The sequence below is a fragment of the Chiloscyllium plagiosum genome, chromosome 2 (genome assembly GCF_004010195.1).
Source record: "Chiloscyllium plagiosum isolate BGI_BamShark_2017 chromosome 2, ASM401019v2, whole genome shotgun sequence".
Taxonomy (NCBI): domain Eukaryota; kingdom Metazoa; phylum Chordata; class Chondrichthyes; order Orectolobiformes; family Hemiscylliidae; genus Chiloscyllium; species Chiloscyllium plagiosum.
Genome location: NC_057711.1, coordinates 41704507 through 41730389, shown reverse-complemented (window position 1 = coordinate 41730389; position 25883 = coordinate 41704507). Strand labels below are relative to the sequence as shown.

At 40.8% G+C, this 25883-nt stretch overlaps 2 protein-coding genes across 10 annotated transcripts in view; one reads left to right on the top strand and one right to left on the bottom strand.

Annotated features, from left to right (window-relative positions):
* xrcc4 (X-ray repair complementing defective repair in Chinese hamster cells 4) overlaps window positions 1-14670 on the bottom strand; it is a 383221-nt gene extending 368551 nt beyond the window's left edge. For all 8 annotated transcript variants that reach the window (XM_043708498.1, XM_043708491.1, XM_043708485.1 and 5 more), the window contains exon 1: window positions 14498-14670. The gene's annotated coding sequence lies outside the window, so the exon portion shown is untranslated. The remainder of the gene's footprint in view (window positions 1-14497) is intronic.
* Window positions 14671-14774: 104 nt separating this feature from the next.
* The window catches only part of tmem167a (transmembrane protein 167A), a 29862-nt gene continuing 18753 nt past the window's right edge, over window positions 14775-25883 (top strand). The window contains exons 1-2 of one of the 2 annotated variants that reach the window (XM_043708552.1): window positions 14805-14860; window positions 24169-24310. In XM_043708552.1, the coding sequence (XP_043564487.1) occupies window positions 24254-24310 (57 nt within the window). In that variant the 5' untranslated portion in view covers window positions 14805-14860; window positions 24169-24253. Of the gene's footprint in view, window positions 14861-24168; window positions 24311-25883 lie in introns of both variants that reach the window. The other variant, XM_043708560.1, reaches the window with a different exon arrangement.

The following is a 25883-nucleotide window of genomic DNA, read 5'->3' as shown; positions in this document are numbered from 1 at the left end:
AGTAGTTGTTCAATTCATCAGTCACTTCCTTTTTGTCCACAATTAGCTCTCCAGTCACACATTTATAGGAACAATAAATAAAGGATAAATGAAGGCCTTATTTTGGCTACTTTATAAAATTTGCATTGCTCCACAATTTTCTTGGACATGACACTCGATTATGTAGGCTTTAAAAAAAACAATTTACAAGAATAGTTCAGGGTTGAGGGATTTCATTCATGACGATGGGGCATTGTTCTTCAAAACCCGGCAAGAGATTGAGTAGAGAGTCTCAGAGTTCTGAAGAATCCAAGCAGAAGCATCTCCTCATGGAAGTGACATGAGAAAGAATCTACTTTTTTAAATGCAACAAGTGGTTAGAGTCTGTTATCACACTGAGCAAATCGGAGGGGAAAATAAACGTACAGGATTAAAGGGAGAGGGAGTGCAATTAGATGAACAACATTTGCAGATAACTAGCATGGAGGCAAAAGGCGGAGTAATTTTCTTCTTGGCTATGTTTCATAGAAATGCCACTGTTGGCATAAGGAACATGTAGGTGCAAAAATTCCACCTGGCAATGCCACACTACTGACATGCAGCGGAAGCATGCCTTCCAATTGAAAGGATCTTCTACTGCGTCAGACTTTGAGCATTCAGTGTAGTGGTGTCAAAATCTTCAGTGCTGTCAGCCAACCTAAATTCAGCCCAGAGAAGAAATATCTCTCTCTCTCCACTCCCCACCACTTCCCCCCCGTCACCACCACCACCACCACCACATCATACAACACCTCCACCCGCCTTGTTGAGGAACAGCCCACATCAACAGTGATGCTACTTTGTGACTTTTGCCCCAGCTCCAGAAATTTTGATCTCAAAATGACCAGTTGCTCATGTGCAGTCAGTATAACATTATTACGCACGGAATATAGGAGACATCCACAGATCCATTTTGGCTTGAAGGTATCTGTTGTCAGTAACTAACATCATGGGCCCACTTGTGCCTGCACAGGCAGCCATTTTGATGGCTATCTTTACGTTTGTGCTCCTCATTCCATTTTTTCTATACTTTAACCATTGTCTGATTGCACGAAAGGAGCAACTAATTTGGTTCAGACTTCTGAATAAAGCGGAGACTTTGCTCATCTGTTCCTAGTTTGATTACCACAATCTGGAACCAGGCGTTCACAATTTAATTCCTCAAATTAGTGTGGTCTGGTGAAGAATGAACAAAAAAGTCAAGAAAATCAGATGAAAGAGAACAAAATAGCTGAAAAACAGCAAAGAAACATAGAAATTAAAATACATATTGTAGAAAGAATAAATAAATGGACTCATTTCTCATCAAGCTGAGAGATGTCAGTAGTTGGCAACTGAATACTTCACATTAGATATCCCACATCATATTACGGCAGTCAAATCCACAGCAATGTTACCTCTACTCTGAACCAATCAAGTGCCTCAACCCTTACTTCTAAAGAGCAATTACACAATCTATGTAGAATTTTCAATTTCCTGTACTAACCATTGTATAGCTCTTCTTGGTGGGTTTAACAATTAGTGAATTTGGTGAACAATTAGTGGTCGCTACTGTATTCATTGGGAACTAGGTTGAAACTACCCAACTCACTTTACATAATATAGTCAACAAAGGAAAGTGTTCTCCCTTCAGCTTGTGCTACATGTAAGCACTGGTCCCAGCACATAAAAACGTACAAGCAATTGCATTGTTTGATGCTTCTTTGATTTTATACTTTCCAACTGTAACAATCTGTTCCCAAATTGGTCCATTATTTTAAAAATAATACAACCAAGTGATTTGGGTAGTGCAATAAAATATGCCAAAGGAGCATATTTTTCATTTTAAACTACCAAAATTAAACTCCTGCCTTTGCAATATTTTCATTGCGATGATTTATACAGGAATAGTTTTCTGCTTTTTAAGCATTTTTCTTTATTATTGAAAAATTCTATAGCAGCCAATTCAATATATTACAAATTATGTGCATAAGTTACCACAAAAGATTTGCTTCTGGTATATTTTTATGGTGACTTATTAATTGATATTCATTTTTTTAAGAATACAAGTGGCTGTAATCTTGCATTTTAATCCATTACTGAATCATTTGAAATAGTTAGAAAAAATTGCATTGAGTTGTTCAAATGTTTCATTGTGGATTCTCTTGAAATAAATGTTTCTATTTGTCTTTAAAACTACTTTTCTGTCAATTTCAAGCTGTCTCACTGGACACCACTTTCCAACCACCTTGCAGAACACTTTATTACAAAGTCAGAAATCAGATCAGTTTTAGGGTGTATTGTCTGGGATACGCACCAACTTTATTTATTCACAGGATGCAGCCATCCACTGGCTAGGCCAACATGCACTTCCCATCTCGAATTGCCCTTGAGAAGGGGGTGGTGAGCCACCACATTAAAACAATACAGTATTTAAGGTACAATACTCTGAGGAAGGGAGTTTCAGCATTTTGACACAGTGACAGTGAAGAACGTAATTAGAGTGCCAGCTTAGAAAACTGCAAGGTTTGGAGAGACAAAGTCTTTAGGCAAGTGTAAATTAATGAAATACAATGGAATGCAAACATAGTTCTTTTCCAATCTACACCTAATACAATATCTTGTATTCCAATACAAAGATGTGTTTACAACCCTCCATTACTTTTACCATGGCAATATTTATAGTGTTTACCAGAAGACCTAACACATATTCTTGTCTTAGTTCTGGTAAACACGATAAATATTTGTATAGTGTAAATAATGAGGTTATAAATAAATTTTAGTCTCAAAATATAAGCCTCTGCAATGGCTCAATGTGTTAAAAAAAATGACTAATGATTTTACAGGCCAGAAGAATCATGAGTTGATTGCCAGTCTGTATTCACTGTGTCTTGGTCTGGGTACTATGATTGATTTAGTAGCTACACAGAGAAGAAATTTTCTTCAGATAAAGCACAAAAATATCAACACTACTGTAGGAAAGGGTATATTTTTGCAGGAAAAAAATCTCATAGCTAAATTGCAGCTGTCTAATATGCCAAAGAGTGTACTAATGCATGTAATTAGAATTCTGAATTGCAGTACAGTATTTCTAAAATCTGATTCAAATTACGGCAGTTTAGTTTTTCTTCATGTGGGAACATCAAGGTTATAATCCAATGGTAAGATAGAAGTACAAGTTCTGGCTCGACTGAATACTTGATATGAGCCATGCTGCCACAGAAAGGCTGAGTATAGCCTGGCATCAATGAATCCGAGAAGATAAAACTGGGTGGAGAATCTCCAGTGAGACTAAAGAGGATGAGAAATAGCTTCTGTAAAATAAAAACACAGACAAAATTCAGATATTAATTTTTCAATCAGAAGAATCAAGATAAATCCCACATGGGCGGCACGGTGGCACAGTGGTTAGCACTGCTGCCTCACAGCGCCAGAGACCCGGGTTCAATTCCCGCCTCAGGCGACTGACTGTATGGAGTTTGCACATTCTCCCCGTGTCTGCGTGGGTTTCCTCCGGGTGCTCCAGTTTCCTCCCACAGTCCAAAGATGTGCAGGTCAGGTGAATTGGCCATGCTAAATTGCCCATAGTGTTAGGTAAAGGGGTAAATGTAGGGGAATGGGTGGGTTACGCTTCGGCGGGTCGGTGTGGACTTGTTGGGCCGAAGGGCCTGTTTCCACACTGGAAGTAATCTAATCTAATCTAAAATTGGTTTTCAGCACTGTGAATTTTCCAAGTTAACCAGGATAGAGTGAAAGCCTACTTCCAAAATAGTCCAGAGTGAAATTGGAACACTTTACCCAGAACACTGGATATATAAGTGGAAGATCAATAGATTTTACAAAGCAAGTGGTTAGGATTTGGAATGCACTGCCTGTGTGTGGAGTGGAAGCAGAATCATTTGAAAATTTCATAACATAACTGAATAGTTATCTGAACAGAACAGTATTTCAGGGGTAAAGGAAAAAGAAAGGGGAGACGGCCTAACTGAGTTGCCCCTGCAGACACTAAGATATGTGGACAATCCCAGGAAGATGGAAGTCAAGAAGTCACTTGTACGACTAGAGTACAGACTCCCTAACAGTAACATCGTGGTAGAGTCGGGCATAAAGAAAGAGATAATGGAGCCTTCTCAGAAAGATAAGGCCATAATCATGGGAATTTTAATCTACATGCAGACTGGAAAATTCAGATTATTGTTCATAGAATGTTTTCAGGACAGTTTCTTAGAAAAGGAGCCAACCACAGATCAGGCAATGCAAGACCTGGTATTTTGTAACGAGGAAGGATTCATTAATGATCTAATTTTTAATGTTCCCAGAGGAAGAAGCAATCACAATGAATGAATTTCACATTGTGTTTGAGGAAGAGAACAATTGATCTAAGACGAGTCATTAACGTTTCCATATTAATCCAAACAGGAATCCCATCAGAATTCAAAAAGGCTAACAAATGTTTTATCAGCACAAAGCAGTGAATTGATTGGTAGCTGCATCTAGCAGTGTTTCCAGGAGTTGGTCCTTGCCCCTGAATTGTTGGCATCCCTTTCTGTGGTGCCTTTTCTGTACTTCTTCTTGCTGACAGGTGTTCTCAAAGAATTTTGGCTCTTCATGTAGGAGCTTCCTCGAAGTCAGTTTCTTCTAAACGAGGGTCTCCCATGTATTGAGATCGATGTTGCATTTCTTGAGGGAAGCCTTCTAGGACGCCTGGTAACTCCTTATCTTCCACTCGTTCGAGTACCTTCCTTGAGCTGGGTGAAAATTTGCTTGGGAGTCGTAAGTCAGTCATCCTCAACATGTGGCCAGTCCAGCAGAGTTGGCTTCAAATGATCATGACCTCTTTGCTGTTGCTATTGGCTCCTTCTAGGATTCTAATATTAGTATGCCTGTCCTCACACTGATGTGGAGAATCCGTCTCAAACAGCATTAATTGCATTTCTCAAGCCTCGAGATGGGATATATATTTATCAACTAAGTTTCAGAGCCATAGAGAAAGTTGGAAGGATGACTGCCTTATACACAATGGTAAGGCTCGCATCCTGAGGCATTCAAAGGTGGCATTCACAGATTGGATGCGAATGAATCTCTGCATCAATGTCAGCCTTAGCTGAGTGATAGCCTCCTAGGTAGGGAAAATGTTCCTGTTTGGGAGGATTTCTCTGTTGATCTTATTGGAGAAAGGACAAGAGCTTGACCCTGTACAAATTGGTAAAGGATTTGAGTCTTCTTAAGATCAAAGCTGAGACCAATTGTTAGGTATGATTTCATGAAGATATTAAGTGAGGCTTAAAGGTTCACTTCTGAGACAGCAAAGATGACACTGTCATCCATATAGTGAAGTTCGACAAGCAAAGTGTTGTTTTCTTCTTGGATTTCAACTACTTGAGGTAGAAATGTTTTAGTCCATCCTGTAGGCGGGGTTCACATCACTGAGAAGCTGAAGGTGAAGAAAAGTGGTAATGAACAGGCAGTATATTACCTTTAGAGTAATGGGTAAGGCTGGTAGGAGTAAGGAACAATGGATGAATAGAGATATTGAGGGTCTGGTCAAGAATAAGGAGATGGTATGTCAGGTGTGGACAACTAGGCTTAAGTAAATCTCTTGAAGAGTATAAGGGGAGTAGGACCATTCTTTCAAAGGAGGTCAGGAAGGCAAAAAGGTGTTATGGATAGCCTTGGCAGATAAAGTTAAGGATAAGGATAAGGATACAGAGATTCTACAAGCACATTAAAGACAAAAGAGCAAATAGGGAGAGAATAGGGTCCCGTAAAGATCAACAAGATGGTTTATACGCGAAACTACAGGAGATGGGTGAGATACTAAACAATTACTATGCATCAGTCTTTACTGTGGAGAAAGCCTTGGAAGCTAGGGAACTTGGGAAAATAAATATTGATTTGTTGAAAATAGTCCACATTACAGAGGAGAAGTGCTGGAGATATTAGAGTCATACAATCGGAAATAGACCCTTCGGACAAACCAGTCTATGCCGAACATAATCCCAAACTGAACCAGTCTCACCTGCCTGCTCTTGGCCTGTTTCCCTCAAAACCTTTCCTATTCATGTATCCATCCAAATGTCTTTTAAACATTGTAACTGTACCCCCATCATGTGGTTACTTGGCTAGCACGCTTTCTGGTGAAGAGCTTCGCGAAAAGTACAGAGATTTTAGTGCTTAAGTGTTAAATTTACTATATTATTTCATTAAAATATATTTTTTTTAAAATTACTTCGACTGTGCTATCGCTTGTGTTCAGCTAACTACTATTTTTGTTTGATTTTTATTGGTATTTTTGGTGTCTCGCCCCAATCCTGCTTTTCCCATAGGCCCCATTATTTCTATTGCATTACTTCTACAACACGGCATTGTGCGAGAATGCAACTACTGTGTTATAGGAGAAATACCTGTACCATTAACTCTATCTGTACCTGTTATATTATTAATACTTATGTAAGGTCACCCCTCAATCTTCTACACTCAAATAAAAAAGTACCAGCCTTTCTTCATAACTCTAGCCTTCCATAGCCAGCAGCATCTTGGTAAATTTCTTCTGAACCCTCTTCAGTTTGATAATATTCTTCCTACAACTGGATAATTAGAACTGGACACAGTATTCCAGAAGAGGCCTCACCAATGTCCTGTACAACCTCAACATGACTTCCAACTCCTATACTCAAAGGACTGAGCAATGAAGGCAAATGCCTTTTAACCACCTTGTCTATATGTGACACAAACTTCAAAGAAATATGTATCTGCACCCCTAGGTCCTTCTGTTCTACAACACTACCAAGGGCCAATTATTAATTATAAAAGCCTTACCCTTATTTGTTGTACCAAAATGCAATACCTCGCATTTATGTATCTTAAAACTAGAAAGGTAGATAAATCTCCAGGACCTGATCAAGTGTAATGAAGACATTGTGTGAAACTAGAGAAGAATTTGTGGGGCCCAACACAAAATATTTGTATTATCCACAGCCAAAGGTGAGGTGCCAGAAGACTGGACAGTGGCTGATGTTGCGCCTTTATCGAAGAAAGGCTAAAAGGAGAAGCCTGGTAACTACAAATCCTTGAATTTGATATCAGTAGTGGATAAGTTGTTGGAGGGGATTCTGAGAGAAAGGATTTATGTGCATTTGGAGAGGCAAGGACTGATGAGGGATAGCTAGCATGGCTTTGTGTTTGGGATATCATGTCCACAAACTTGATTGAGTTTTTTGAGGATGTGACCAAGAAGATAGATGAGGGCAGACTGGTAGGCATTGCCTACGTGGACTTTATTAAGGCTTTTGACAAGGTTTTGCATGGTTGATCCTGAAAAGATAGACTTTTAGGTGTAGTATACTGGTATTTTAATCTAATTATGGTTTACAATCACCATAAAAATAGAAACAATATAACTGTAATGAATTTACCTTGATGTGTTTCAACTGTGGTATTAACCCACCCACATTTCTATTCTTGATGATGATAGACCACATTCATGCAACTGCACATGGTAGATTAATTAGTAAAGTGAGATCACATGGGATTCAGGGAGAGCTTGCCAACTGGATACAAAATTGCCTTAATGATAGGAGACAGAGGAGGTGGTGGAGGGTTGTTTCTCAGACTGGAAGCTTATGACGAGTGGTATTCAGCAAGGAACTGTGCTGGATCTACTGTTGTTTGTCATTTTATATAAGTGATTTGGATAAGAACATAGGACACATGGTTAGGTAAGTTTGTGGATGACATTAGAATTGGTCATGATTTGGAGGTGCCAGTGTTGGACTGGGGTGTACAAAGTGAAAAATCACAATACCAGGTTATAGTCCAACAGGTTTATTTGGAAGCACTAGCTTTCAGAGCGTTGCTCCTTCATCAGGTGGTTGTGGAGTATAAGATCATAGGACACTGAATCTATAGCAAAGGTTTACAGTGTGATGTAACTGAAATTATATATTGAAAAAGACTTGGATTGTTGTTAAGTCTCTCATTTTTAGAATGGGCATGTTGGCTTCAGTTTTTTCATCTGTAAATTCCAGGACTTTCTTAACGTTACATTCTGAAGTGAATCTTAACTTGAGATAAATATGAGGTGTTGAATTTTGATAAGATGAACAAGGCCAGGACTGACACAGTTAGTTATAGAATCGCTAGAGTGTGAAAGCAAGCCATTCGGCCCATCGGGTCCACACCAACGGTCGAAAGAGCATCATCCTACCTTATCTATGTAACCCTGCATTTCCCATAGCTAATCCACCTAGCCTGCCCGTCCCTGGACATTATAGGCAATTTTGCATGACTAATCGACCTAACTTGCAATCTTTGGACTGTGGGACGAAAACACAGCACTGGAAGAAACCCATGCAGACATGTGGAGAATGTGCAACCTCCATTCAGACAATCGCCCAAAGCTGGAATCAAATGGGGTGGTCCCTGGTGCTGTGAGGCAACAGTGCTTGCCAACTGGATACAAAATTGGCTTGATGATAGGAGACAGAGGAGGTGGTGGAGGGTTGTTTCTCAGACTGGAAGCTTATGACGAGTGGTATTCAGCAAGGAACTGTGCTGGATCTACTGTTGTTTGTCATTTTATATAAATGATTTGGATGAGAATATAGGACGCATGAGTTAATAGTTGGGCCCTGGGGAGTATTATCAAACAGAGAGACCTTCGTGCATAGTTCCTTGAAAGTGGTAGAAAAGGTGATAAAGAAAGCATTTGGCACACTTGCCTTCAATGCTCAGATTAGGAGATATAGTGAGGACTGCAGATGCTGGAGAAGTCAAACTCAATAAAGTGTGGCACTGGAAAAAGCACAGCAGGTCAGGCAGCATCTGAGGAGCAAGGGAGTCAACGTTTCAGGCTTAACCCTTCATCAGGATGTCCTGAAGTTCTGACGTTGTATTGTGGTCACACAGGAGCTGGTGAGGCCACCTTCGGAGTACTGTGTACAGTTCTGGTCACCCTGCTATAGGAAGGATGTTATTAAATTGGAAAGGGTGCAGAAAATATTTACAAAGATATTACCAGGCCTGGAGGGTTTGAGTTATAAGGAGAGGCTCGATAGGCTCGGACCTTTTTCCCTGGAGCGTAGGAGATTGAGGGGTGACCTTACAGTGATTTGTAAATCATGAGGGGCATAGACAAGGTGAATAGTGTAGGTCTTTTCCCTCAGGTAGGGGAGTTCAAAACTAGAGGGCATAATTTTAAGGTGCGAGGATAAAAGATATAAAAGAAACCTGAGGGGCAATTTGTTCACACAAAGGGTGGTTCATCTGTGAAATGAACTGCTAGAGGAAGTGGTATATACAGATACCATTCGGATAGGTCCAAGAATAGGAAAGATTTAGAGGGATATAAGCCAAATGCAGCAGGGTGGGATTAGTTTAGTTGGGAAACTTGGTCAGCATGAACTCGCTGGACCGAAGGGTCTGTTTCCGTACTGTGTGACTCTGTGACTCTTAAGATAGAGAAAAAGGTGGGGATGGTGGCACACCTCTGCTTGACCCTGTCCTGATCTCAGGATTATATCACATGCACAGTCTAGATTATAATATCTACAGGTAATGTCACTAGTTCAATCAACTTGAGTGTAGGGTTTTGCAGCTTCATCATCAGCTGGAGTCAATGCAGTATATCTGCAAGGCTGAGAGTTACATGAATAGCATGTCTTTAGATGTGATCCCCTGCAGTCAGAGAAGGAATGGGTGACCATCAGTTAAAAGGAGGGCAGGCAGGTGGTCAGGACAGACCTATTTGTATTTCACTCAAGATTTTCTATGTTGGAAAAGAGTGACAGTTCCTCTAGGGAGTCCTATCAGACCCCAGCTGCTCAAGGGGGGAACCATACAGAGGAAGAGCTACTGGGTCAGAAGACTCAACTGAGAGAGTTACAGATAGGCATTTCTGCAGCCACAGGATGGTAGGTACCTCTTGAGGCTAGGGTCAAGAATGTTGCTGATGGTTGCAGAACATTCTGAAAGGAGACGGCAAACAGTCAAAGATAACAGTTCACATTACTAGTAATGACATCGATAAAAATAGGGATTAGTTCCTGCAAAAAGAATTGAAGGAGTCAAGTGGCAGATTGAAAAGCATGACTTCAAAATATTGTAATCTTTGCATTACTCCTGATGCCACATGAATAGGCAGATAGATGAACGCATGATTGAAAAGTTAGTGTAAGGAGGAGGGCTCTATATTGGTTCCTGAGGAAGGTGAGGCTTGCACAAGTCCAGCAGGTTACACCTAAATCACAACAGAGACAACATCTTTGTGACAGTGATGGCTAGTTCCATTGATGGGGATTGACACTCATTTGGCAGGCGAATGGGATATGAAGTGGATGTACAACAGTGGGTGATGCACAGACACACGTAGAAGAAAAGCCAAGTCAGAATGCCACCACATCCAAGTTCCCTTCCTGACTTGGGACTATATCGCTGCTTAGACTGCGGTGGTTCAAAAAGACAGCTCAAGGGCGATTAGGGATGGGCAATAAATACTGGGCCAGCCTGCTAATTCCACACCTCATGAATGATTTTAAAAAAGACTCCAGTACTGCCCATATGTGGGAACTGATTTATTAAGACAATGAAGAATGGTATCCTGTAGTTGCAGACTACTACTCAAAACTCCCTTTTATCTGAAGGATCAAAGACTTATGACCTACAATAATCTCAGCAGGTCAAATTCTGTCTGCAGAACAAAGGATTGCTGAATCAGTAATATGCAACAGTGGAACTCAATTGATCTCCAAAGAATTTCATGAATTTGCTGAGGAGTAACGGTTCAACATGTTACCCAAAGGGACATCAAGTTGAACTATGTTGCATTGAGACAGTCTACAGAACATTCACAAAATTACTGAAGAATCCAAACCTCACCTTACTGCCATTCTGACCTACACTTCTATAGGCTGACAAAGATTAGAATGCAGAGCTAGTGAATATAAGAAAACATATAACACCCCTGCCAAGGAGGATGCTTACTCCCTTGAAGAGAGTAAGACAACTCACTGATAGAAAGAATAGAAGGTCGCACAAGTAGAAGATGGTCATCCCTTGCACAAATATGTTAAGTCCCTGCCTGAATTGTTGACAGGACAGGACAAACTTTACATGTGCAGGATCCAACATGTAAACCTGAAGCCTAGCAAAGGTTCTTTGTGAAGTTGAGGCTTCAAGATCATACAATATTGGGACCTAAACAAATCAGCAAATGAGAAGGAACAGAGTCCACACTTGAACTCCATCTGAGCTCAAAAAAGCTCACTAACTAGTGACATAACATCAACAGCATCACCCACAAAGTAATGCAGCATCAACACCATCACCTGTAAATAAAAGAACATGAGCAAAATCAAGCATGACTCCAACACAACAGGAACAATGTGAACATCACTGCATTCTAACTCTTCACAGAGCAATAACTGACAAATCCAAGAAGGCTCAACACCCTTACCCAGAAGCGATATCATGAATATGGGGAAACCCAGTACAGCAGACTGTAAACATAAAGCAAAATACTGCAGATGCTGGAAATCTGAAATAAAACTCTAAAAGATCTGGAAAAGCTCAGTAGGTCACATGGACATATTAAACCTCTCTCATTACCTTCATGAACTCAGCCTATTTCTCACACGCCATGCTGCACTGTCCATTTCACACTTCATCTGAACTTTCTCTCCCCGTTAGGACTTAAGGAATGCAAGTTCTAATCACTCAGACACTTCTTTTTGTCAGCACCTACACCATGATCCCAGCACCAAACATCGAACCATTTTCAGGACTGTCACTGAACTCATTGCCTCTGAAGAGCTTTTCAACCTGGGAAAAAAAAATCCCTGAATAAATATTTTCCAATTTTGACTTGAATTTTTCTCAGATTGTCCAGGTGCTCCCCAAAATTGTTCTGACAGGTTTAATTATTTCAAACATTTCCAGTCTCCTGATATGTCTTCCTTTTTCCTCAGTTAAGGATACTCAAGTACATTACAAAAGTTGGTTGTTTGATACACAATATAAAATAAAGTCATAATTGGTATAGTTTTAATATATAGTAGTTTGCTTTAAAGAAAGAGGGATAGTACGTTATTCATAAAGAGCAAGGAATTGTTATACAAATACACAGGGTAACATAGTGCTACATTACAGTTCGGTGCTGAGCAACTGCACTCCAGCCGCATATGCAGCTGTATGAAATGCTTATTGAATTTCCATCATTTTGAGTCTATAACTGTGATTATTTCAAACTTACATGAACCAGAAGACACAATTGCTTCTCCTGGTTACGGCCTTTCACTTTATCATAATGTCATAAGTGAGGATGTTTGCTGATGATTGCACAATGTTCAGCACCATTTGTGACTCAGAAACTGAAAGAGTTCATGTTCAAATGCAATAATATCTGGACTTGGGCTGACAATTGGCAAGTAATATTTGTACCACATAAATGCCAGACAATAACCATCTCCAATAAAAGACAATCTAATCACTGTCCCTTGATAGTGAATGGTGTTACCATCACTGAATTCCTGACTATCAACGTCCTGGGGGTTACCTTTGACCAGAAACTCAACTGAACTCGTCACATAATCACAGTGGCTACAAGAACAGGTCAGAAGCTAGGAATCTCCTGACTCCCCAAAGTCTGTCCACTATCTTCGTGACTCACTAAAGCCTATTCACGCAACAATAAATTATATTCTATTCTCTTCTATTTTGTACAAGGCAAAAGTCAAGACAGTGATTGAATACTTCCCAATTGCCTAAAAGGATGAAATTTCAACAGCATTCAGGAACCTTGACACCACCCAGGAGAAAGCAGCCTGCTTGATTGGCACCATGTTCCATCGGTGCTCAGTTGCAGCAGTGTGTACTGTAAGGTCCACTGCCCAAATTCACCAAAGATCCTTAGATAGCACCTTCCAAATCCCTGACTACTTGCATCCAGAAGGGAAGGATAGCAGATAAATGGGAACACCACTACATGCAAGTTCCCCTTCAAGCCACTCACCATCCTAACTTGGAAATATATTGCTGTTACTGAATCAAAATCCTGGAATTCCCTCCCTAATGGCATTGTGGGTCAGCTACACCACGTGAACTGCAGTGGTTCAAGAAAGTAGCTCACCACCACCTTTTCAAGGACAACTAGGGATGGGCAATAAATGCTGGCCCAGCCAGCAATGCCCACATCCCATGAGTGAAATGAAAAAGAAATATCTATTGAGAAAAGAGTACAAACTTAAGTCCTGATAATGCTATTAAATTTGAAATTTATCAAATATGTTTTACTAACTGTAATTTCACCAGAACACACAATATACAATTCATCAAATGTCTACCATCAGATTTTTATTAAATTATTCAAAGTTTTAAAAAAAAACCTTAAAATTAGAAGTCAAAGATGCAGTTACAGGTACTCTAATAGGTCCAAGTTATACTCATTTCTTTATGGGATTTGTGAAACATTTTCAACTTGTGCTCCTCCTACAACATTTTCTCCAGTACATGGATTGGCACTGCTTCCTTCTCTCATCCAGAACTGGAAAAATTCATCAATTTTGCTTCCAAATTCCAACCTGCTCTCACCTGGTCCATCTTGGACTCTTTCCTTCCATTCTCTTACTTTTGTTCCACTTGCTCCTTCATCAATAGTATAAAAACACCATCATTTACAGCCCCTTCAGTTCAGAAGTCATAATTGGGCTCAAAACAACATTAACTTTCTTTCACCAGCCATACTGACAGACCTACTGAGTTCTTTCAGCACCTTTTGTTCTTATTTCAGTTCTTCAGAATCCACAGTATTTTGGTTTCAAAGTAAAACACTGTGGTTGCTGAAAATGTTAAGCAAAAAGAAGGTGCTGCAGAAGCACAGTGGGTCTGGCAGCATCTGTGGAGAGAGGAAGAGTTAATGTTTTGAGGTCAGTGTAACTTTTCCTCAGAACCCAAACAGTTTGATCTTCTCCTCTAGAGCTGTTAGACCTGATGAATTTCTCCAGCATTTCTATTTTTATTTCTGTGTTTTGGTGACTTGATTTTACATTACTTATTTTGTTGAATGAAAATACAATTGCTGCCATCTTTCTATTTAAAAAATGACACTGTCTGATGGACATTGTCGGACAGAAGATCTGCAGAATATAGTAATATTTGAAAACTAGGGATGCTTTCAGAGTTTTAAGTGGCTGGCCAAACTCCTCTGAGGTCTAAATGACAAGGCCCACTCCTTCAAAGGTGTACAAATAGCCAACATTGACAAGATGGGCAGAATGATCTCTGCCTGATCTATATCTATTAAAGAAAGAGGGTTTTGCGGTCTTCAGTCGGAAATTTCGTGGACTTCAAAACATTTTGCTGTCAGTTTCCACACGTTAAAGGGCGTTTATAAACTCTTGTTTTCAAAAAATGTGAAGTCAAACTATCCAGGATCAAACAGTCGGACTTATGTCGGATAGAGTTCATGACAACAAACTGGTAGACAACCTGAACTCATAACTTGTACCTTTAATGACCAGACTCGGCCTGAGTGCACTGAATTTAAACGCCGAGCCTCCTTTACCGCCGACACTCTGCTCTCATTTCTCTGGTTAATTTCACAGCGACATCAGAGCACACCCAGAACCTTCCACACGTCCAGCCAATCGCAGCGCCTCACGCCGTGCGGCCCGATTCCGATTACGTTTCACACAAACATGCGCTTGAGCCTGAGCCCCACCCCGTGTGAAGATGCTGTGTGGCACGTCATTACAAACCGCCGGCAAAGGCGAGGAGGAAGAAAGCGTTGAGAAGGCAATCGGCTGGAAAGGGGAGTGCGTCACTTCCAGACCTGCCGGAAGTGTGATGTGGCTATGAAGTGTGCAGGATGGTGAGTGAGGGTTTGTCTTTTTTGTTCTGGTGTTGCAGGTGTTTACTGACTAGCTTAGGTTCTGATAAGTGTTTGTGGAGTTAGTGTGTTCCTATTGACAGCCCTATTTGTTTTTGCTGCTGCTCTGCAGTATGGGATAGGAGATGGGGGAATAGCAGTGTATTGGGTCAGGGCCTTCAGGTAACAGACTGTTTTCTACCGGTTTTACTGGCTGTTATCGAAACAAATAATTTATCCGAACAATTGGAGTAAGTAAACCCGTGGACGGGCCAAATTTAGATGCAGATGTTCCAGAGTAATCAGTTACGATGCGGAGTAACCGTTCAACAGCAAATATTTCCTGGGATCACTTATTTTTAAATGGCCTAAATTCCACATTGTTGGAGTCGATCTTATTTTAAGTATTGACACATGGCGTCCTTGTGGCCTGATAGTAATGATTATGTTGAATATGTATATTGACCTCTATGGAAGATGATTGACTTGTGGGCTGTCTTCATAGAACGGTTATAAGAGGAGGCTATTTAGTTCGTTGTGATTGTACTAGCTCTACCAAAGCAAATAACCATATTTTACTCAGTCCTTTCCCTGTAGGTTTGCAGTTTTTTTTTCTTCAAGTACTTAAATTGCCTTTTTGAAAGCCAGCTTGAATCTGCAGCTTCCACACTCAGGTGATGTGTTCCTGGCCACTTGTGTAGAAAAGGCTCTTCCTCATGTTGCAGCTGGCTGTTTATTCATCTATTGGATGGATATTGCTGGCTAGACCTGAATTTAGGCTCAGTCTTAATTGGCCTTGAGAAGATAATGGTACTTTCTTGCAGTCTTCAAGGTGCAGGACTACTGACAGTACAATTAGGGAATTTTATCCATGCAACTTTGAAAGAGAAGCAATGTAGTTCTAAGTTTGGAGTATCATCTATTTGGGCATGGACCCATTCAAGAAGACTACTTAGACAAGATAAGATGTACAAGTAGAAGTAGATCATTCAGCCCAATGAGATCATGCCTGATCTGATAATCCTCAGCTCCATTTCACTGCCTTTTGCTCATAATCCCTATCTCCTTTACTGATATACCCTCCTGAGCCTGAAGAATATTTTACCCCAGAGGGCTGTTAGGTTAAGTCATTAAGAATTCCACAGACTAACTTGAATAAAAGCAAAATAGTATGAATGCTGGAAATACTTAGCAGGTCTGTCAGATCTTTGGAGAGAGAAACGTTTAATATTTCAAATCTAGTGAGTCATCTTCAGAACTCTGGAGCTTCTGAAGAAGTCATAGTGGACTTGAAATGTTAATTCTGTTTCTATCCCCACAAATACTGCTGGACCTGCTGAGTTTCTCCAACTTTGTGTTTGACCATAGTGCCTTGTGAGAAAAGCTTCCTCCCATCTATGTTAGATGACTAACCTCTGACACTCATTCTAACCTCTCCATAGCTACATTATCAAGTTGCAAGGTATTCTTGTGTGTCTGGCCCCCAAGGTAATCTTCACATAATCTTAATTGTTAGTGCAGAGGTCCATACAACCATTGTGCCTACACCAGCTCTGCAAATGAATATTGTAGCCTTGTACCAATCTCGTGCTTTTTGCCTCATAACCTTGCACACGATAGCTGTCCAAATTATCATCCAATGCCCGTTCAAATGCCGAAATTGAACCTGCCTCCACCACAATCCAAGCAGTTTATTTAAATGGAGAAAAACTGCAGAAAACAGCAACACAGACTTGGGTGTACTTGTACACAAAAGACAGAAAACTAGTGCACAAGTGCAGCAGGTAATCAGAAATGGTAATGGAATATGAACCCTTATTTCAAGGGGATTTGAGTATGAAAGTAGGGAAGCCTTTCTGCAACTGTAAAAGGTGCTGGTGAGACATCTGGAGTACTGAGGGTAGCATTGTCCCCTTTTTTAAGGAAATATATTACTTCACTGGAGGCAGTTCAGAGAAGGACCTGTAAGATGGTCCCCTGGTATGGAGAAATTGTCTTATGAGCACTGGTAAAACAGTTTGGGATGGGACTCATTAGAATTTAGACGAATGAGAGGTCATCTAGTTGAAACATATAGGATTTGTAATGGGCTTGATAGGGTAAAGGATGAGAGGATGTTTCCCCTCATGAGGGGCTAGGGCATTGTCTCAGAAATAAGGAGTGCCACTTGAAGACTGCAGAGGAATTTCGTCTGAGGATTAAGTGTCTGAACTACTTGCCACACAGCTGTGGGAGCAGACTCTTTGTATATATTTAAGATTGAGCAATTCCTAATCAGTAGGGGAAATCGAGGGTCGTGGGGAAAGGCCAGGTAAGTGGCTGTTCAGGTATGTTGGATCCACCATGATCCTGTTATGTTTCTTGTGGTCCTCGTGCATTGCATACCCTCACTATTTGCCGCATGAGTTTTTTTTCTCACATCATCATGCCTCTTTTACAGATCACTTTAAGTCTATGCCCTCTAATTTTTGTTCTTTTCACTAGTTGGAACAGCTTCTTGCAATCTAGCTTTCCATTTTGAAGACCTCTAACAAATTTCCTCTCTGCCTTCTTTTCTCCAAAGATAACAGTCCTAATTTCTTCAATCTAGTTCCTTGACATTTCTCATTTCTGGAACAATTCTTGTAAATTGCTTATGCACTTTCTCGAATGCCTTCACATCTGCCTTGTTATGTGGTACTCTCTTAGCACCGAATACTGCAGCTGAGGTCCAACCAGTGCCTTGTACAAGTTCAACATCATCTCCTTGTTCTTGTACTCTGTGCCCTTCTTATTAAAGCTGAGGACACTATGCTTTATTAATAGTTCTCTGCATTTATCCTGTCACCTTCAAAGTTTATTGTGTTTGGAGCCACGCCCTGAGTGATCTTTGTTCCTTTGAAGCCTCTCCCCCTGAGTGACCTAGTGCCTTTGAAGCATCCACAGCCCCAAGTGATCTTTGCGTTACTGAAGATATGACCTTGGAGGCAACTGTGGAGAGATCTGTCTATTTCTAGAATACTAGATCAACAGCAATCTTAATATTCCACATGTTCTTTTCTTCAAGCCAAAACAGGTTAAGACAGTTAAATTTTAATGTAAACTGAGGAGCAATGGAACAAGAGAGAGACAGCATACTCATCCCATTTTAGTCACAGTCATGTGCAGATGTACTCCATGCAGTCTTTGAGGAGTAGGTCTGGCCGCACTTTTGTTTGGAAGAGAATTTCAGGATTAATGGATAAGACCACAAGGTATAGGAGTGGAAGTAGCCCATTTGGTCAATCAAGTCTGCTCCTCCATTCAATCAGATCATGAAGCTGATAATTCTCTACTTTGCTTTCCTGCCTTTTTACCAAAATGCTTGCCTCACTTACAGATTAAAATTTGTTTATCTCAGCCCTGAATATATTTAATGAGCCAGCTTCAACAACCTCTTGCAGTAACGAATACCATGGATTCAGTACCCTCAGAATAAAATCTCTTTTGAGATAGAAGTGACCTGTACAAGAAGGACAGATTGCACCTAAATTGGAAGGGGAGTGATATACTGGCAGGGAAATTTGCTACAGCTGCTCGGGAGGATTTAAACTAGTAAGATGGGGGGGTGCGTACCAGGGAGGTAGTGAGGAAAGAGATCAATTTGAGACTGGTACAGTTGAGAACAGAAGAGAGTCAAACAGTCAGGGCAGGCAGGGACAAGGTAGGACGAATAAATTAAACTGCATTTATTACAATGCAAGGGGCCTAATGGGGAAGGTAGGTTAACTCGGGGCATGGTTAGGGACATGGGACTGGGATATCATAGCAATTACAAAAACATGGCTCAGGGATGGGCAGGACTGGCAGCTTAATGTTCCAGGATAAAAATGCTACAGGAAGGATAGAAAGGGAGGCGAGAGAGGAGGAGGAAGTGGCGTTTTTGATAAGGGATAGCTGTGCTGAGGGAAGATATTCCTGGGAATACATCCAGGGAAGTTATTTGGGTGGAACTGAGAAATAAGAAAGGGATGATCACATTATTGGGATTGTATTATAGACCCATTAATAGTCAGAGGGAAATTGAGAAACAAACTTGTAAGAAGATCTCAGCTATCTGTAAGAATAATAGGGTGGTTATGGTAGGGGATTTTAACTTTACAAACATAGACTAGGACTGCCATAGTGTAGAGGAATTTGTGTGTACAAGAAAATTTTCTGAAGATACAAGGCACAGTGGTTAGCACTGCTGCCTCACAGAGCCAGAGACCCGGGTTCAATTCCCGCCTCTGTGCAAACTCCACACAGTCAGTTGCCTTTCTCCCCGTGTCTGCGTGGATTTCCTCCGGGTGCTCCGGTTTCCTCCCACAGTCCAAAGATGTGCAGGTTAGGTGGGTTGGCCATGCTAAATTGCCCGCAGTGTTAGGTAAGGGGTAAATGTAGGGGTATGGGTGGGTTGCGCTTCGGCGGGTCGGTGTGGACTTGTTGGGCCGAAGGGCCTGTTTCCACACTGTAAGTAATCTAAAATAAATCTAAAACTTGACGTTCTCTTGGGAAATAAGGCAGGGCAGGTGACTGAGGTATGAGTGGGGGAGCACTTTGGGGCCAGCGACCATAATTCCATTTGATTTTAAATAGTGATGGAAAAGGATAGACCAGATCTAAAAGTTGAAGTTCTAAATTGGAGAAAGGCCAATTTTGACGGTATCAGGCAAGAACCTTCAAAAGCTGATTGGGGACACATGTTCGCAGGTAAAGCGATGGCTGGAAAATGGGAAACCTTCAGGAATGAGATAACGAGAATCCAGAGAAAATGTATTCCTGTTAGGGTGAAAGGAAAGGCTGGTAGGTATAGGGAATGCTGGATGACTAAAGAAATTGAGGGTTTGGTTCAGAAAAAGCAGGAAGCATATATAAGGTATAGACAGGATAGGTCGAGTAAATCCTTAGAGTATAAAGGCAGTAGGCGTATACTTGAGGGAAATCAGGAGGGCAAAAAGGGGACATGAGATAGCTTTAGCAAATAGAATTAAGGAGAATCCAAAGAGATTTTACAAATATATATTAAGGACAAAAGGGTAACTAGGGAGAGAATAGAGCCCCTCAAAGATCAGCAAGGCGGCTTTTGTGTGGAGCCACAGAAAATGGGGGAGATACTAAATGAGTATTTTTCATCAGTATTTACTGTGGACAAGGTTGTGGAAGATAGAGACTGAAGGGAAATAGATGGTGACACCTTGCAAAATGTCCAGATTACAGAGGAGGAAGTGCTAGATGTCATGGAAAGCATAAAGGTGGATAAATCCCCAGAACCTGATCAGGTGTACCCTAGAACTCTGTGGGAAGCTAGAGAAGTGATTGCTGGGCCTCTTGCTGCGATATTTGTATCATCGATAGTCACAGGTGAGGTGCCAGAAGACTGGAGTTTGGCAAACGTGGTGCCACTGTTTAAGAAGGGTGGTAAGGACAAGCCAGGGAACTATAGACCAGTGAGCCTGATGTCAATGGTGGGCAAGTTGTTGGAGGGAATCCTGAGGGACAGGATGTACATGTATTTTGAAAGGCAAGGACAGCTTAGGAATAGTCAACATAGCTTTGTGCATGGGAAATAATGTCTCACCAATTTAATTTAAGTTTTATTTGAAGAAGTAAGAGGTTTGATGAGGGCAGAGTGATAGATGTGATCTATATGGATGTTTGACAAAGTTCCGCATGGGAGACTGGCTAGCAAGGTTAGAACTCATGGAATACAGGGAGAACTAGCCATTTGGATGCAGAACTGGCTCAAAGGTAGAAGACAGAGGGTGGTGGTGGAGCGTTGTTTTTCAGACTGGAGGCCTGTGACCAGTGGAGTGCCACAAGGGTCAGTGCTGGGCCCTCTACTTTTTGTCATTTACATAAATGATTTGGATGTGCACATAAGAGGTACCATTAGTAAGTTTGCAGATGACACCAAAACAATTGGCTGAGAAGTGGCAGACGGAGCTTAATTCAGATAAATACGAGGTATGCATTTTGGGAAAGCAAATCTTAGCAGGACCTATACGCTTAATGGTAAGGTCCTAGGGAGTGTTGCTGAACAAAGAGACCTTGGAGTGCAGTTCATAGCTCCTTGAAAGTGGAATCAGAGGTGGATAGGATGGTGAAGAAGGTGCTTGCTATGCTTTTATTGGTCAGAGTATTGAGTGCAGGAGTTGGGAGGTTATGTTGCGGCTCTACAGGACATTGGTTAGGCCACTGTTGGAATATTGCGTGCAATTCTGTTCTCCTTCCTATCGGAAAGATGTTGTGAAACTTGAAAGAGTTCGGAAACGATTTTCAAGGATGTTGCCAGGGTTGGAGGATTTGAGCTACAGGGAGATGCTGAACAGGCGAGGGCTGTTTTCCCTGGAGTATCAGAGGCTGAGGGGTGACCTTATAGAGGTTTACAAAATTGAGGGGCATAGATAGCATAAATAGACAAAGTCTTTTCCCTGGGGTCAGGGAGTCCAGGTTGAGAGGGGAAAGATATAAAAGAGACCGAAGGGGCAACCTTTTCACACAGGGTGGTACGTGTATGGAATGAGCTGCCAGAGGAAGGGGTGCAGGCTGGTACAATTGCAACATTTAAAAGGCATCTGGATGGGTATATGAATAGGAAGGGTTTGGAGGGATATGGGTCGGGTGCTGACAGGTGGGACTAGATTGGGTTGGGATATCTGGTCGGCATGGATGGGTTGAACCCAAGGGTCTGTTTCCATGTTGTCCATCTCTGTGGACTCTGACTCTAATTGTTCCTCCTTATTTCTGTCTTCAATGTATTTTCTGTATTCCTCCTTATTCTAAGCTTTGTTGGCAATCCGCCTCTCATGAGTTTGATTGTCCACTTAGGGAAGTTTCTAGCATATTCTTATTTGACCCATTGGCGGTGAAGGAACTGTGTTATGGTTTCAAATCAAGGTAGTGTGTGACTTAGAAGGGAAATTAAGTGGTTCCCACCAGTGGGAACAGTCAGCCCAAGATGAGTATTTTCATTTTAAATCAGGGTATGAAAGCAGAGCTAGCTCAAATGAATTGGCAAATTAAGTTGAGGGATAAAGTAGTATTGACACAGTGACTGGCATTTCATAAGAATTTCAGGAAAGGCAAGTTAGAAACATCACAATGAAAAATAGGATTACCAAGAGGTGGGCACATCATCTGTGGTGAACTAAAAAAGATTTTTTTTTTGACCTTCATTTAAGTTTATTGCCAATCCCTAATTGCCCTTGAAGGTGGTAGTGCGCAGCTTCCTTGTGCTTCTGAAGTCCTTTGGGTCTAAGAACTCCCACAATGCAGTTAGAGAGGCAGATCCAGGCTTTTGATGAAGTGACATTGAAGAAACAATAATGTAGTTCCACGTCAGGGTAGTGTGTCATTTGGAGATTCTGGATTAGTGGTGCTGGAAGAGCACAGCTGTTCAGGCAGCATCCAAGGAGCTTCGAAATCGAGAGGAAGGTGGTAGTGGTGGTCCCATACATCATCTGCTTCCTTTGATTTTCTAAGTGGTTGAGGTCGCAGCTTTGGAAGAAGCCTTCAGTTTGAGTTGAAAGTTTAAATTTGACAAATGTGGAATTAAAAAGTAAATCTAATAGTGATCATTTAACTGTTGATGATCATAAAAACCCAGTTGGTTCACTCTTCAGGAACAGTAACCTGCTGTCTTCAACTAGTTTGGCCTACATGTGACTTGACTACCCTTTGAACCAATCTAGCAAGTAATTCAGCACTAATACTGCTATAAAGTCCAAAGTAATAAATTCATGCACCACTTGTCATGACCCTTGTTGAAAATGCACTGATACCCGAACTCTTCCACACTCAGGGTTGTCACAAATGTTGAAGTTTTAAGCAAATTACTCAAGTTCACCAGTTTACATTTCTGATGAACTTAGTTTAACAAAATTCTGACAGGCTTTTTGTGGTTGACAAGAAACTATTATTTATCACAAAAAATCAGTTCTAACCATAGAAAAATAAAATATGAATGATCAACTTATAACTCCCTAACATTAAGCTCAAACCCATTTCTGAACCCCTACACTCATGCAGACATATAAAAAGAAGCATCGATGTTACGAGTGGAGTGAAAAATACTGGGGAAACACATTTTAAAAGCCCCAGTCCACGTGATTTATCTCTTTTTTTTTCCACCCTCAAGTCCTTCTAATCTTTGATCTCTTTTTCGACATCCTTTCAGTTCTTTTCTGAAGAGATGGGTTGGTTGCCACATTGTTCAGTCTTTCAATCATTGGTTAGAGGCAATAGCTGAAAGCAAATTATGGCAGATTAGCCAACTTTCAATTGTTTATTTTACTCCAGAGAGAGAATGAGAGGTGCTGTCTTAAGCCCTTTTGCTTCTATAATGTTTGTATCTCTTTGTTTACCTGCCCAGGAGCTAGAGAGTTATTATGCTAAGACTCCTGGCCCCCTCAATTGGTCCTGGTAGGTTTGTGCAATCAGCGTATGGCTGGGTGAAGTGTACTCTGCATACCCACCCGATGTGCCATGGCATCTCAAACATCTTCCCTGAAAACCCATCTTCCCCCACACCCCACCTCTGCTTGAATAAAGCCATATGTAAACAAAACTTAGTGAGTTTCAGTGGTTTGTTTCTGAAAGTGCAGCAGCTCCTTCCACAGTCCTTAATTTAAGGTGGTTCATTTCCTATTTTTGGACTTTACATAACAAACATCAACTTGGGCAAATGAAAACCTTAGGTCTGATGACCCTGCAATCCTCTCCTTATTAATGTCTTGGAGCTTGTGTCAAAATTTGAAGCACTTCTCCACAGATAAGTCTGACATATATAAATTTCAGACTGAGAGTATGACTGTGTCTCAGACAACATTATCCTTGGGTTTGTCCTATCCTACCACAGGACAAACAATGAAGAGTTTGAGGAAGTTGTCTTGGGGGTATGCATCATTTCCAAAGAGACCCTCTGATGACCCTTTTTATGTTGTTACGAAGAAGTAGAACCAGTTGAAGTACTGCCACAGAATTTGAATTAATTCAATTTTTCCTCCATCCTTTCAAATATATGTTCTTAATATGGTAATTAGCTATGAAACATGCATAACAATATCTCCATAAGAATTGCAAACATGAGTATGCCTAGCCAGTCCTTCCATTCTATCAGGTCATAGTTGATCTGATTGTGGTCTCACTTTCCCACTAATTCACCAACGAGGGAATCAGTCAACCTCTATATTTAAAGCATTCAATTATCCTGCCTCCACTTTACTCTGAGGGAAAGAATTCTTCCTCATCTTAAACTTAAATGAGAGATCCCTTATTTTTAAATTGAATTCCAGTGTTCATTTCTCCACAAGGCAAAACATCCTTTCAGCATCATCCTATCAATCTCCTCAGGATCTTGAGTTTCAATTCGATCACCTCTTGTTCTTCTAAACATCAATGGATGTCCAACCAGTTCTTTTTCTCCAGAGAAACTCCATCTCCACCCCATTCAAGGTATGTATAAGATGAGTGAGCTGCACCTGAACAGTTTCGGACATTTTTATACAATTCAAGTAAAATTCGCCTTCATTTCAGACATGTAGAATGTAATTTGAGACTTTGATAATGACCATTGTGGCACTGCGCGGGTTGCAAACCTGACTGAAGAAAATGGCTTGCAATCACTTATGCTCTTCCCTGTGTGCTTTTTAAGAGCAGTGATTTGCATGTTGTATTTGGGGCAGAAAGACATCCCTTGGTTCTTCAGGTTGTTAATAATAACCAGTAATTCATCAAAACATCAATATGTGACCAAATGTTTGGATAAGAGTTCATTTTTAAATAAGCTTTGCGAGATTAAGATGGGGAAGAAGTGGGATCTCGTATGGGGGTGTTAGTGGGGGCGGTAGGGGCAGCAGTGTTACAGAGAATGGGGCTTAAAGGTTGCCATTAGAGGCTAACATTATGGAAATAGCAGATCTGTAGCAAATAGCACACGTAACAATGGAAGGCAGAAAAGGTGAGATGTAGCAATTGATAAATGGTGAAATCGTATCATTTAACCTTTGTTTTAGCATGCAAAGACCATTTTGAACTTCGTTGTTTTTTTTTAATTGTGGCCAGAAGTGATGTAATCCCTGCAGGGAGCACTCAGTTGGAGCTGGATGGCATAACAGAGTTCCTACATCCCTGTAAACGTACAAATAAAACTGCCAAACAGCTCTATATTACAAATAAATGGCAAAGAAAAACCACATCTTTACATTGAAAGTGCAATTGTACAGAGCCTTGCAACTTAAGTTGCAGATTTGCCTTCTGTTATGCTAGGGTTACAGCAAACAAAATTCACCCTTTACTTGCTGAAAGATGGTTTCTGACTTGACCGGTGTTGTGGTGATTAAAAACATCTGCACTTCATAGTTAAATTTATAGCGCAGAAATAGTACAAGTACGTGCAAACATACAAATTAGGAACAGAGGTAGGTCATTTTAGCCTAAAATTCCTGATCTGCCATATAATAAGATCGTGGCTGAACTGATTGCTCCACATCGCTGGCTACCCCTAGAACTTTTACCCTCTTGCTACTCCAGAATCTAGCCACCTCTGCCTTTGAGAATATTCAAAGATATTCTGTTCATAAATAGATGTTTGAGGAAGCGAGTTTCTATGATACATGGCCTACCTCCCTGCTATCTCACCCCAGGAGAAAGAAAATTCTCTCCATTGTTCTTATATTGGAAACAATTTATTTTAAAATCATGACACCTAGTTCCAAGTTCATTCTTGAGAAAAAAACAACCTTTCCACATGCACCCTGTTCAAACCTCTCGTGTTCTTCTATTTGTTTCAAGTCACTTCTACTGTTTTAAACTCCATTTGCAAGCATTGCTTATCTAATCTTTCCTCAAAGATAACCCTTTTATTCTGGAGTTGATTGCTGGACCTTCTCTGAACTGCTTCCACCAAATTTCTTTCTTTCCTGAAATGGGTGAAGATGGAGCCCAGAGAGAGAGAGAATGGTTGTAGAGAAGTCAAATGGGTGGATGATAGTCTGCCAGGAAGAAGGAAAAGCTGATAATGGAAACC